Source organism: Oryx dammah, unplaced genomic scaffold (assembly GCF_014754425.2).
Source record: "Oryx dammah isolate SB20612 unplaced genomic scaffold, SCBI_Odam_1.1 HiC_scaffold_11077, whole genome shotgun sequence".
Classification (NCBI taxonomy): domain Eukaryota; kingdom Metazoa; phylum Chordata; class Mammalia; order Artiodactyla; family Bovidae; genus Oryx; species Oryx dammah.
The window spans coordinates 6,401,810-6,415,217 of NW_024080471.1; the positions used below are offsets into that span (position 1 = coordinate 6,401,810).

General features: G+C 40.9%; 1 protein-coding gene across 1 annotated transcript in view; it reads right to left on the minus strand.

Annotated features, from left to right (window-relative positions):
* LOC120860442 (ectodysplasin-A receptor-associated adapter protein-like) overlaps nt 1-12,642 on the minus strand; it is a 151,285-nt gene extending 138,643 nt beyond the window's left edge. Inside the window, exons 1-2 of the mRNA XM_040236241.1 lie at nt 12,586-12,642; nt 11,343-11,373 (exon numbers count right to left, since the gene is read on the minus strand). Coding sequence (XP_040092175.1) covers nt 11,343-11,373; nt 12,586-12,642 — 88 coding nt within the window. The remainder of the gene's footprint in view (nt 1-11,342; nt 11,374-12,585) is intronic.
* Nucleotides 12,643-13,408: the final 766 nt, after the last annotated feature.

Below are 13,408 nucleotides of genomic sequence, written 5' to 3' on the forward strand. Positions count from 1 at the left end.
TTCACCAGTGTTTTATAGTTTTCTATATATAGGTCTTTTGTTTCTTTAGGTAGATATATTCCTAAGTATTTTATTCTTTTCTTTGCAATGGTGAATGGAATTGTTTCCTTAATTTCTCTTTCTATTTTCTCATTATTAGTGTATAGGAATGCAAGGGATTTCTGTGTGTTGATTCTATATCCTGCAACTTTAGTATATTCATTGATTAGCTCTAGTAATTTCCTGGTGGAGTCTTTAGGGTTTTCTATGTAGAGGATCATGTCATCTGCAAACAATGAGAGTTTTACTTCTTCTTTTCCAATTTGGGTTCCTTTTATTTCTTTTTCTGCTCTGATTGCTGTGGCCAAAACTTCCAAAACTATGTTGAATTGTAGTGGTGAAAGTGGGCACCCTTGTCTTGTTCCTGACTTTAGGGGAAATGCTTTCAATTTTTCACCATTGAGGATAATGTTTGCTGTGGGGTTGTCATATATAGCTTTTATTATGCTGAGGTATGTTCCTTCTATTCCTGCTTTCTGGAGAGTTTTTTATCATAAATGGATGTTGAATTTTGTCAAAGGCTTTCTCTGCATCTATTGAGATAATCATATGGCTTTTATTTTTCAATTTGTTAATGTGGTGTATTACATTGATTGATTTGCAGATATCGAAGAATCCTTGAATCCCTGGGATAAAGCCCACTTGGTCATGGTGTATGATCTTTTTAGTGTGTTGTTGCGTTCTGATTGCTAGAATTGTGTTAGTGATTTTTGCATCCATGTTCATCAGTGATATTGGCCTGTAGTTTTCTTTTTTTTGCGCATCTTTGTCAGGTTTTGGTATTAGGGTGATGGTGGCCTCATAGAATGAGTTTGGAAGTTTACCTTCCTCTGCAATTTTCTGGAAGAATTTGAGTAGGATAGGTGTTAGCTCTTCTCTAAATTGTTGGTAGAATTCAGCTGTGAAGCCGTCTGGACCTGGGCTTTTGTTTGCTGGAAGATTTCTGATTACAGTTTCAATTTCCGTGCTTGTGATGGGTCTGTTAAGAATTTCTATGTCTTCCTGGTTCAGTTTTGGAAAGTTGTACTTTTCTAAGAGTTTGTCCATTTCTTCCAAGTTGTCCGTTTTATTGGCATATAATTGCTGATAGTATTCTCTTATGATCCTTTGTATTTCTGTGTTGTCTGTTGTGATCTCTCCATTTTCATTTCTAATTTTCTTGATTTGATTTTTCTCCCTTTGTTTCTTGATGAGTCTGGCTAATGGCTTGTCAATTTTTTTTATCCTTTTAAAGAATCAGCTTTTGGCTTTGTTGATTTTTGCTATGGTCTCCTTTCTTTCTTTTGCCTTTATTTTTGCCCTAATTTTAAAGATTTCTTTCCTTCTACTAACCCTGGGTTCTTTATTTCTTCCCTTTCTAGTTGCTTTAGGTGTAGAGTTAGGTTGTTTATTTGACTTTTTTCTTGTTTCTTGAGATATGCCTATATTGCTATGAACCTTCCCCTTAGCACTGCTTTTACAGTGTCCCACAGGTTTTGGGTTGTTGTGTTTTCATTTTCATTCATTTCTATGCATATTTTGATTTCTTTTTTGATTTCTTCTGTGATTTGTTGGTTATTCAGCAGCGTGTTGTTCAGCCTCCATATGTTGCAACTTTTAATAGTTTTTCTCCTGTAATTGAGATCTAATCTTACTGCATTGTGGTCAGAAAAGATGCTTGGAATGATTTCAATTTTTTTGAATTTATCAAGGTTAGATTTATGGCCCAGGATGTGATCTATCTTGGAGAAGGTTCCGTGTGCACTTGAGAAAAAGGTGAAATTCATTGTTTTGGGGTGAAATGTCCTGTAGATATCAATTAGGTCTAACTAGTCTATTGTATCATTTAAAGTTTGTGTTTCCTTGTAAATTTTCTATTTAGTTGATCTATCCATAGATGTGAGTGGGGTATTAAACTCTCCCAGTATTATTGTGTTATTGTTATTCCCCTTTCATACTTGTTAGCATTTGTCTTACATATTGCAGTGCTCCTATGTTGGGTGCATATATATTTATAATTGTTATATCTTCTTTTTGGATTTGTCCTTTGATCATTATGTAATGTCCTTCTTTGTCTCTTTTCACAGCCTTTGTTTTAAAGTCTATTTTATCTGATATGAGTATTGCTACTCCTGCTTTCTTTCAGTCTCTATTTGCATGGAATATCTTTTTCCAGCTCTTCACTTTCAGTCTGTATGTGTCCCTTGTTTTGAGGTGGACAACATATATGGGGGTCTTGTTTTTGTATCCATTCAGCCAATCTTTGTCTTTTGGTTGGGGCATTCAACCCAATTACGTTTAAGGTAATTATTGATAAGTATGATCCTGTTGCCATTTACTTTATTGTTTTGGGTTTGAGTTTATACACCTTTTTTGTGTTTCCTGTCTATAGAAGATCCTTTAGCATTTGTTGGAGAGCTGGTTTGGTGGTGCTGAATTCTCTCAGCTTTTGCTTGTCTGTAAAGCTTTTGATTTCTCCTTCATATTTGAATAAGATCCTGGCTGGGTACACTAATCTGGGCTGTAGGTTATTTTCTTTCATCACTTTAAGTATGTCCTGCCATTCCCTCCTGGCCTGAAGCGTTTCTATTGAAAGATCAGCTGTTATCCTTATGGGAATCCCCTTGTGTGTTATTTGTTGTTTTTCCCTTGCTGCTTTTAATATTTGTTCTTTGTGTTTGATCCTTGTTAATTTGATTAATATATGTCTTGGGGTGTTTTGCCTTGGGTTTATCCTGTTTGGGACTCTCTAGGTTTCTTGGACTTGGGTGATTATTTCTTTCCCTATTTTAGGGAAGTTTTCAACTATTATTTCCTCAAGTATCTTCTCATGGTCTTTCTTTTTGTCTTCTTCTTCCGGGACACCTATGATTCGAATGTTGGAGCGTTTAACATTGTCCCAGAGGTCTCTGAGATTGTCCTCATTTCTTTTAATTCATTTTTCTTTTTTCCTCTCTGATTTATTTATTTCTACCATTCTATCTTCTACTTCACTAGTCCTATCTTCTGCCTCCATTGTTCTACTATTTGTTCCATCCAGAGTGTTTTTTATATCATTTATTGCATTATTCATTATATATTGACTCTTTTTTATTTCTTCTAGGTCCTTGTTAAACCTTTCTTGCATCTTCTCAATCCTTGTATCCAGGCTATTTATCTGTGATTCCATTTTGTTTTCAAGATTTTGGATCATTTTCACTATCATTATTTGGAATTCTTTATCAGGTAGATTCCCTATCTCTTCCTCTTTTATTTGGTTTGGTGGGCATTTATCCTGTTCCTTTACCTGCTGGGTACTCCTCTGTCTCTTCATCTTGTTTATATTGCTGAGTTTGGGGTGGCCTTTCTGTATTCTGGCAGTTTGTGGAGTTCTCTTTATTGTGGAGTTTCCTCACTGTGGGTGGGGTTGTACAGGTGGCTTGTCAAGGTTTCCTGGTTAGGGAAGCTTGTGTCAGTGTTCTGGTGGGTGGAGCTGGATTTCTTCTCTCTGGAGTGCAATGAAGTGTCCAGTAATGAGTTATGAGATGTCAGTGGGTTTGGAGTGACTTTGGGCAGCCTGTATATTGAAGCTCAGGGCTGTGTTTCTGTGTTGCTGGAAAATTTGTGTGGTATGTCTTGCTCTGGAACTTGTTGGCCCTTGGGTGGTGTTTGGTTTCAGTGTAGGTATGGAGGTATTTGATGAGCTCCTATCGATTAATGTTCCCTGGAGTCAGGAGTTCTCTGGTGTTCTCAGGATTTGAACTTAAGCCTCCTGATTCTGGTTTTCAGTCTTATTTTTACAGTAGCCTCAAGTCTTCTCCATCAATACAGCACCATTGATAAAACATCTAGGTTAAAGATGAAAAATTTCTCCACAGTGAGGGACACCCAGAGAGGTTCACAGAGTTACATGGAGAAGAGAAGAGGGAGGAGGGAGTTAGAGGTGACCCGAATGAGATGAGGTGGAATCAAAAGAGGAGAGAGCAAGCTAGCCAGTAATTACTTCCTTATGTGCACTCCACAGTCTGGACCACTCAGAGATGTTCTCGGAATTATACAGAGAAGAGAAGAGGGAGGAAGGAGACAGAGGTGGCCAGGAGGATAAAAAGGGGGAATGCAAAGGAGAGAGACAGATCCAGCCAGTAATCAGTTGCCTAAGTGTTCTCCACCATCTGGAACACACAGAGATTCACTTTAAACAGAAGGGGAAGGAGGAGATAGAGGCGACCTGGTGGAGAAAAAGGAGAGTCCAAAGGGGGAGAGAGCAATCAAGCCAGTAATCTCGCTCCCAAGTAAAAATGGGTACTGAAGATTGGGTTCTTAAAGGTACAAAATTGATAAGAAGTACCAAAAACCAAAGATTAAAAATCTAGAGTAGAGGTTGGATTTTCAAAACTACAATATTAAAGAAAAGAAAACAACGTCACAAAAATTATAAAAAATATATACATTTGAAGTTTGCTTTAAAAAATAGGGTCTCTCTTTTTTTTGCAAAACTTATATGCAGAGTACATCATGAGAAATGCTGGGCTGGAAGAAGCACAAGCTGGAATCAAGATTTCCAGGAGAAATATCAATAACCTCAGATATGCAGATGACACCACTCTTATGGCAGAAAGTGAAGAGGAACTAAAAAGCCTCTTGATGAAAGTGAAAGAGGAGAGTGAAAAAGTTGGCTTAAAGCTCAACATTCAGAGAACGAAGATCATGGCATCTGGTCCCATCACTTCATGAGAAATAGATGGGGAAACAGTGGGAACTGTGTCAGACTTTATTTTTGGGGGCTCCAAAATCACTGCAGATGGTGACTGCAGCCATGAAATTAAAAGACACTTACTCCTTGGAAGGAAAGTTATGACCAACCTAGATAGCATATTGAAAAGCAGGGACATTACTTTGCCAACAAAGGTCCATTTAGTCATGGCTATGGTTTTTCCAGTGGTCACATATGGATGTGAGAGTTGGACTGTGAAGAAGGCTGAGTGCCGAAGAATTAATTTGTTTGAACTGTGGTGTTGGAGAAGACTCTTGAGAGTCCCTTGGATTGCAAGGAGATCCAACCAGTCCATTCTGAAGGAGATCAACCCTGGGATTTCTTTGGAAGGAATGATGCTAAAGCTGAAACTCCAGCACTTTGGCCACCTCATGCAAAGAGTTGACTCATTGGAAAAGACCCTGATGCTGGGAGGGATTGGGGGCAGGAGGAGAAGGGGACGACCAAGGATGAGATGGCTGGATGGCATCACTGACTCGATGGACGTGAGTTTGAGTGAGCTCTGGGAGTTAGTGATGGACAGGGAGGCCTGGCGTGCTGGGATTCATGGGTTTGCAAAGAGTCGGACACAAGTGAGCAACTGAACTGAACTGAATAGTAGATTATAAAAATGAAAATTAAAGGAGTAATAGAGGACTTAAAATTTTTAAAATTTTTTAAAAATAAAGAATGATAGTAAAAATAGTAAAAATATATCTAGGACTTTCTCTGGTGTTGTTGTGGGCAGGGTTGGGTCAGTTCATTTTTGGATAGTTCCTTGGTCTGACTTATATTTCTCAAGATCTATAGGCCCCTTCCTATGTAGTTGGTACTAACTACACGGTTTTAATCTATTGCACCTGTCACTTCCAAAGTCGGGCAGTCCTCAGAGGCGCAGACTGGGTTGGGCCTGCGTTTTGTGCCCTTCCCAGGTCCGAGCAGCTCAGATGATCCGGTGTTTGGCGAGCACGGTCACTGTGACTCATCGCCTGCCCCGTCCCTGCCGCTCGGTTTCCTGTGTGTACAACCAGTGCACCTTCTCAGGCAGATGTTGACTGCCCAGAATCCCAAGAAGTCTTAGTCAGCAAAGAAGCCTGCTTGCAGTTTGGAAGATAATGCCTCTCTGGGGCTGCGATTGCCCCCTTCCAGCTCTGGCTGCCTGTCACTGAAAGGGGATGGTCTGCAGCCAGCTAGCTCTGTTCAGTCCTTTGTTCTGTGCGCGGGCCTGGCGGTGTCTTAGGTTAGGGCTTTTCCCGTAGCTCTAGTCAGTCCTTTGTTCTGTGCGCGGGCCTGGCGGTGTCTCAGGTTAGGGCTTTTCGCGTGGTAGCTCTCCCGCAATCAGGTTTGCTAGCCCAAGTTACTTCCCGCAGATGGCCCTCGGGGCCTTGAGGCCCGGTCCTTACTCTAAGCAATGCAGCCCGCGCCTCCCTGCCCAGCCCCCGCTAGCTAGTGGCGGGTGCAGGCATCTGTGCTGCTTCTCCACTGGGGGAGTTACAATTGGGCACATAATCTGTGGGGTTTAATTATTTATTTATTTTTCCTCCCAGTTATGTTGCCCTCTGTGGTTCCAAGGCTTGCCACAGACTCGGCAGTGAGAGTGTTTCCTGGTGTTTGGAAACGTCTCTCTTTTTAAGACTCGCTTCCGGGGGCCGGAGCTCCGTCCCTACCTCTTTTGTCTCTTTTTTTGTCTTTTATATTTTTTCCTACCTCCTTTCGAAGACAATGGGCTGCTTTTCTGGGTGCCTGATGTCCTCTGCTGGCATCCAGAAGTTGTTTTGTGGAATTTACTCAGCGTTTAAATGTTCTTTTGATGAATTTGTGGGGGAAAAAGTGGTCTCCCAGTTCTATTCCTCCACCATCTTGAGTTCTTTGTTCTAAAATGTTTGAAGAGATTAATTATAGTTTCAGAATATCCCCATGCTATTGGCTCTGTTACCTTCGTGTTTGGGCTGACGCATTGCAACTCCTTTTGGAGCTGAAGGGAGGAAACCCAGCCTGGAGGACTAGTGTTTAGCCTGCATCTTCCCCTTGCTTTACACGCCCCTTGACTTCCTCCCTTTTTTGTCCCCTTCTCTCACTGCAAATCTCCTATTCTGCTGGGGACCTGGAGACCATAAGAAAAGATTCCAACTGTCCCAGTGCAACTGGCTGAGAAGGAAGGTGGAGGATAATAGGATAAAAGTCCAGTGAAACCTGGAGTTTTCAGGTTTCACCTAGGGCTACTAGAAGCTGCAAGGAGACTTTTCTGCCCTTTTTAAATGATCAAATCACTGATTCTGCAGTCTCTCATCTTCTGAGACTTATGCTCTAGAAGCAGAATAGTCTGGGCCATGGTAGCCAAGAGGTTCCTGGTGGTGGTGGGCTCCCTGGGGCACTCCTCCGAGGCACCCACCAGGAAGCACACGTGGGCACAGGTGTTGGCCAGTACACAAGGCCAAGTGCCCAGAACAACCTGTGCAGCCAGGCTGAGGCCTATGAAGTGGGTGGGGATGGGATGGGCCCTTTGTGTGATTTCTCTGCTAGAGACATTGATGAGGAATGATGACATCATATAAAATATATGTGGGCCAATATTGGAACTTTTAAATGTATCTGCCATGCCTCTTAACTTTGTTTGAAATTTTTCATCAGCTGCTAGTCTCATTCCCCCAGGTTACCCAAAGTGCCTCTCTTTTTTATTGTGGTAAAATTTATACAATATCACCTTTTAACCATTTTTACCCTTTTAACCATTTTTAAGTGAACAATTCAGTGGCATTAAGTACATTCATAATTTGTATAACCATTATTTCCAGAACTTTTTTCATCATCCCAAACAGAAGCCACACCCATTAAACAATAACTCCCCATCTTCCCCTGCCCCAGGCCCTGGAAATTTCTGCTATACTTTCTAAAGTCTCTGTGTAATTGCATATTCTAGGTGCCTCATACAAGAGGGGTCATAAAGCATTTATCTTTTCATATCTGGCTTACTTCACTTTAGCATAGTGTTCTCAAGTTCACCCAAATTGTAGCCTGTGTCAGAATTTCATTCCTTTTTAAGACTGAAAAAGATTCCATTGAGTATAGTTACCACATTTAGTTAATCCATTCATCTGTTGATAGCTCCAAGGGATTCTGAAACAACTAGACATTTCATTTCCAAGATCTCTAATATTTAAAATGCATATAAAAAACTTTCATGTATAAGACCTCATTTTAATGTTTGAAGACATTAATATATTCCTGCCCTGTTGTCTCTGCTATCTTTGTGTTCTCCCAAGTCAATAAGTCCCTTTATTTTCTCTCTCCCATAGTGTCAGCTTGCCCCAGGTAAGTGATCATTGTAGATCATGGACTTATCTTCCCAGAAGAGACTCTGTAGAATGTCTGTTGCCTTCATTTGTATATCCTCTTGGGAGAAGGGGAGTGAGAATCCAAGGGAGAATCACTGACTTATATCTTGGCCAATTCCTGGTGGGAACGAGGGAGAAACACAGGATGTGATACCCACACTCACAACTCCAACCGAGAGACAGATGCCGTCCCCTCTTAACGCCCCGGGCCATAAGAGAGATGGGAGGGCCCAGGGCACTGGATCTTTGCTTCAGTCTCCCAACTGATCAGCTTAGCAGTTTCCCAAGTTCTCCTTCTGTGATTGTTTCTCCCACCTCCATTTCCACATCTATAAAATGGGCATAAAATAGAATGATTCTAGTTAACATTATTATTTTTTTAATCTTCTTTTCTTCAGTATTTCTATTAGAGAGAATTTTTTCTGGCAATATCAAGGATGAATGCTTAACTCTTTTTAAAAAAGTATTGTACGTTGTACCTATGGGTGAGTGATTCTGTGTGTGTGACTTTAAGTAATGCCATGTAAAAAGGAGCTGTGATTTTTAAATTGTATTTATTTTTAATTGGAGGATAATTGCTTTACAATATTGTGTTGGTTTCTGCCATACATCAGAACTGCTATTTTTAAGTTATGTTTTCAAAGTGAAAAAATTGGAAGTAAATGTTTCAAGAGGAGGTATTAAAATATTTCCTTAGTGCTAGGAACTGGGGGGGGGGTGGTCATACTGTAAATTAAACTAACAATAAAATGATCTGTTCTTCTTAGGTAAAAATAATTCTCTTCAAGCTGTATAAAGAAGTTAACGTATGATACTTAAAAATATATAGAGAATGTTGATTCAATATAATTATCTGGTACAATAACTATAATTTAAACATGGAACCAATGTCTTTAGTAGAGAATGTGTGTGTGTGTGTTTGTGTGGATAAAGATTTAATTCTAAGCAAGAAAAGACAAGCAGAAAAAACAAATACAAAATTTCTAAACCTCATATATGGTCTTATGAAAAATAAAAGTAAATGAGGATGAAGTAGAATGCTTCAAAGTAACAAGTTTTAATACAGTATTCCTATTTTAAGTTATCATAATTTGGGGATGAATAAAATGTTGCAAGCCATTACAAAGTGCTAGCAGTTTATAAACCTGCCCTCAAGAAAGCAGGCATTCCTCGGTTCCCAGGCTTTCTGGCCAGGCTCAGCTCAGCACAGCCAATGCCACGATCAGGTTTTGCTCAAATTGTAAAAAGTAATCTTTCTTTTTCCTCTTTCCTGTTTCCCCTCTTTCTTTTCAGGTGAAAGAAATGTTTGGTCCAAGGATCCTAAGTGTATTTGTCTGGCTCCTAAGATAGAGACAGGGCTTTTAAGATATTGTTTATTTATTTGGCTGCACTGGGTCTTAGTTGGGACCTGGAAACTCTTAGTTGTGGCATGCAGGATCTAGTTCCCTGAGCAGGGATGGAACCCAGGCCCCCTGGACCACCAGAGAGGGCCTGAGACAGGATTTTTAACAAAATGACCTGGAAATAAAAAAACTTATGTCATTATGTGTTCAGTAGCTCGAGTCATAGCCAGCTCTTCACGGCCATATGGACTGTAGCCCACCAGACTCCTCTGTCCAGGGGATTCTCCAGGCAAGAATACTAGAGTGGGTTGCCACTTCCTACCCCCCGGGGATCTTCCTGACCCAGAGATCGAATTTGCATCGATTATGTCTCCTGCATTGGCAGGCGGGTTTTTTACTACTAGTGCTATCTGGGGAGCCCATGTAAGGAGGCACCTTCAACCCATCCTTTATGATACAACTACGTAACCTGGTAAAAAGAATAGTTACTAGAACCAAAACTAAATGAACCATGAATACCAATCTATTCAGAAAACACTCTAGCTTGCACCAAGCTACTGTCTACTACCTTCCTAATAAGGTTTGAAGAGCCAGTGATTCCCTTAACTCTGTAAGACATATCAAGTAATACATTGCTATTCTGTCTCATTTCTAACCACATTGCTCATATCTGCAGTTATACAATGTGTAGGGTTCAAAGTCAAACACAAAACACTGCTTAAGCAAACAAGTAGAGTGCCGTTAGTATCAGTTCAGTTCAGTCGCTCAGTCGTGTCCGACTCTTTGAGACTCCATGAATCGCAGCACGCCAGGCCTCCCTCTGCATCACCATCTCCTGGAGTTCACTCAGACTCACATCCATCGAGTCAGTGATGCCATCCAGCCATCTCATCCTCTGTCGTCCCCTTCTCCTCCTGCCCCCAATCCCTCCCAGCATCAGAATCTTTTCCAATGAGTCAACTCTTCTCATGAGGTGGCCAGAGTACTGGAGTTTCAGCTTCAGCATCATTCCTTCCAAAGAAATCCCAGGGCTGATCTCCTTCAGAATGGACTGGTTGGATCTCCTTGCAGTCCAAGGGACTCTCAAGAGTCTTCTCCAACACCACAGTTCAAAAGCATCAATTCTTTGGCACTCAGCTTTCTTCACAGTCCAACTCTCACATCCATACATGACCACAGGAAAAACCATAGCCTTGACTAGACAGACCTTAGTCGGCAAAGTAATGTCTCTGCTTTTGAATATGCCATGTAGGTTGGTCATAACTTTTCTTCCCAGGACATTTTCCAAATTCCTCCCTCTTTGGTTGCCTTGCATATAGGTAGAACATTGAGGACTGCACTCAGATTCTACATATGGGCAACTGTCTCAGTTGGCTTCTCCAACACATAATCACATAATCAGGGCTACTCTTCAAGGCCATTGAGTGCCTGGCTTTTAATTGCTTCTTGGCCTGGGGCTGAGCATTCAATTAAGATCAGCACAGATCCCTGCTCCTGCTTTCATGAAGGTTAAATTTTGGTGTCGTTTGGAAAGTTTTGCATTCTTCCTTTGCAAGTCTTATAATCTAAACTATGGTTTTATTTCTAGTCCTTATCTTAAGAAGTTGGAATTGCCAATGAATCTTCATTGAAATGAAAGGAAAGGTGCCTGGAGATATAGCAAGGAGTCAGTACCAACAAATCTTATGTGTTATCTCATTTTACTCTTGTGGCAGCCTTATCAGACTTAAAGTAGCCAGGTATTATTGCCCTCACTTTACCAATGAGCTTTTATAAAGGGAGGTTGTAGACAACTTGATCATGGTCATAAAAGCTACCAGTGGGTAGAAAAAGGGACCTCAACTTTGGTTTCCTGCCAGACAGACTACCAGTGAGTGACATTGCTGTTCTTTGTTCCTTTTGTGTAAAACTGACTTTGTACTTCCTCCAAAGCATCCAGCTTTGCCTGAAAAAGAAAAAGAAAAATTTAAGTGCGTCACATCCCAGTGAAAATTAAGTGTGATCAAAATGAGTGTTCCTTGGGCTTCTCTGGTGGCTGAGTCAGTAATGAATTTGCCTGCAATGAGAGAGACACAGGTTTGATCCCTGGGTGGGGAAGATCCTCTGGAGAAGGGAATGGCTACTCACTCCAGTATTCTCACCTAGAGAATTCCCCAGACAGAGGAGCCTGGCTACAGTCTATGGGGTCCCAAAGAGTCAAACACAACTGAGCGACTAACACTTTCCCTTTCAAGGACCCTTGATGAGTCAGTTGTCTCATCAGATTCCCACTTTAAGACATCCTTTCCAGAGACATTACAAGTTCTGACACTCTGAATTTAGGGCTATTCCTAGAACTGGTAGTAAACCTTCAGCAACAGAAAAGGGCATATAGATATCTATCTAGAAGTTTCCCTAGGTTTGAAAGATCATTTTCTTCAGAAAAAGATTTGTTCAGACCGACCTGCCTGCCCCCATCTGATCTCTCTCTTTCACCAGTAGATCTTTAGTGTTATCACTGACTTTGATACCTTTACTAATTTATTTCATATATAAGGTTAATGTTAATGCATGTTAACATGCATTTAACTAAAAATTTTACCTATATTCTTACAAGCGTATCAAATCGCTTTCATTTCTCTGTATTTTCTGTTCAGATCCGATTTATGTGCAAACAAATGCCATATATAGTTTTTAATCAAGACACAATCTCATATTGATCTATATTTATAGCACATTAAAAATAGGGGGCTAATGTTAACCTGACTTGACAGCAAATAACAAAATAATACTCCTAATATAATAATAACTCAGAATTTCTAGGTAACAGTACTATTAGTCCAACAGTCTGGAGATGACTATTCACAATTTCAAATTTTTCTCTAATTTGTATATTTGCCTGGTGGTTTGTTTTCAGTTTTTGTTGAGCAAGTGACACGGATGGCTTATTTGCAAGAGTAGAAGTCTGAACACTTCTGCCCACTGTGTCATGGTATGGAGTTGCCAAAAAAAAAAACAAAATGCAGTCAAAGCACTGGATGGAACACTTTATTCACATGGAGACAGAGCAAGGGGGGCTTCAGCAGTGGGTACTGGCCACCAGGTGCCTCCTGGCTGCCTATTCAGGGCAACTGTCTCACACGCACCCCTCTTGATCTGTACCAGAAGGATCCCACACCCTCTCCATAAAGGACAGTAGAGCAGTGATGTTGGCCAGGCGCCATATGACCCGCATGCTGAAGCAGAACAAAGGAGTACAGCTTGAGTCTGAACTAGGGAAAAGTGCTTCCACCCAGGGTGGAGAGTCCAGCACAGGCTGGAAGGACTCTTTATCTCTTCAGAAGAAAGTGTTCCAGGCTTACTGGGGCAGAGTGGGAGTTGAAAAACTATGCACATGAGACTCCTTTCCCTACAGTTTTAATTTTAGTATCCCCCCACCTTACATTCAGTTTGCATAAAGCTATTTCATGTAACAGTTACCTAAATGGAGAAGGTTCACAAACTGAGATCAATCCCATTTTCCCTCACTACGTTGGCCTGGGGATATTATTCTTGCTTCTCTTGAATGCAGCCAAGAACTGCCGCCTTTGAAGATACTTTTTAGGTGACCAGATAATGCCCTTAATAACTGCCTGAGTACCTACTGTGAGCCTTACAGTAGCACTAACAAGTGAATTACGTCACACGTATCATTGCTAGATCAAGTGTTAGGTTTTGTTTTTGATCTTTCTTCCAATGAGTGGCCAAGCTAGACAGTACACACTGTTCCTTGGTGTCATGAAGTATCTTTATAGAATTTCCAATGAACAGCATCCCAGGGCTTCTGGGCTGTTGCTAATAAACTGGACCCTTGATGGCCTAGCTATGGACCCATGAGGGCCTAGCTATGGACCCTTGATGGCCTAGCTATGGACCCTTGATGGCCTAGCTATGGAGTACTGAACAGCTGCCCTTAGCACATGTGGTCAGGAAAAGTAGAAACAAACTGACTATGTAGTGTT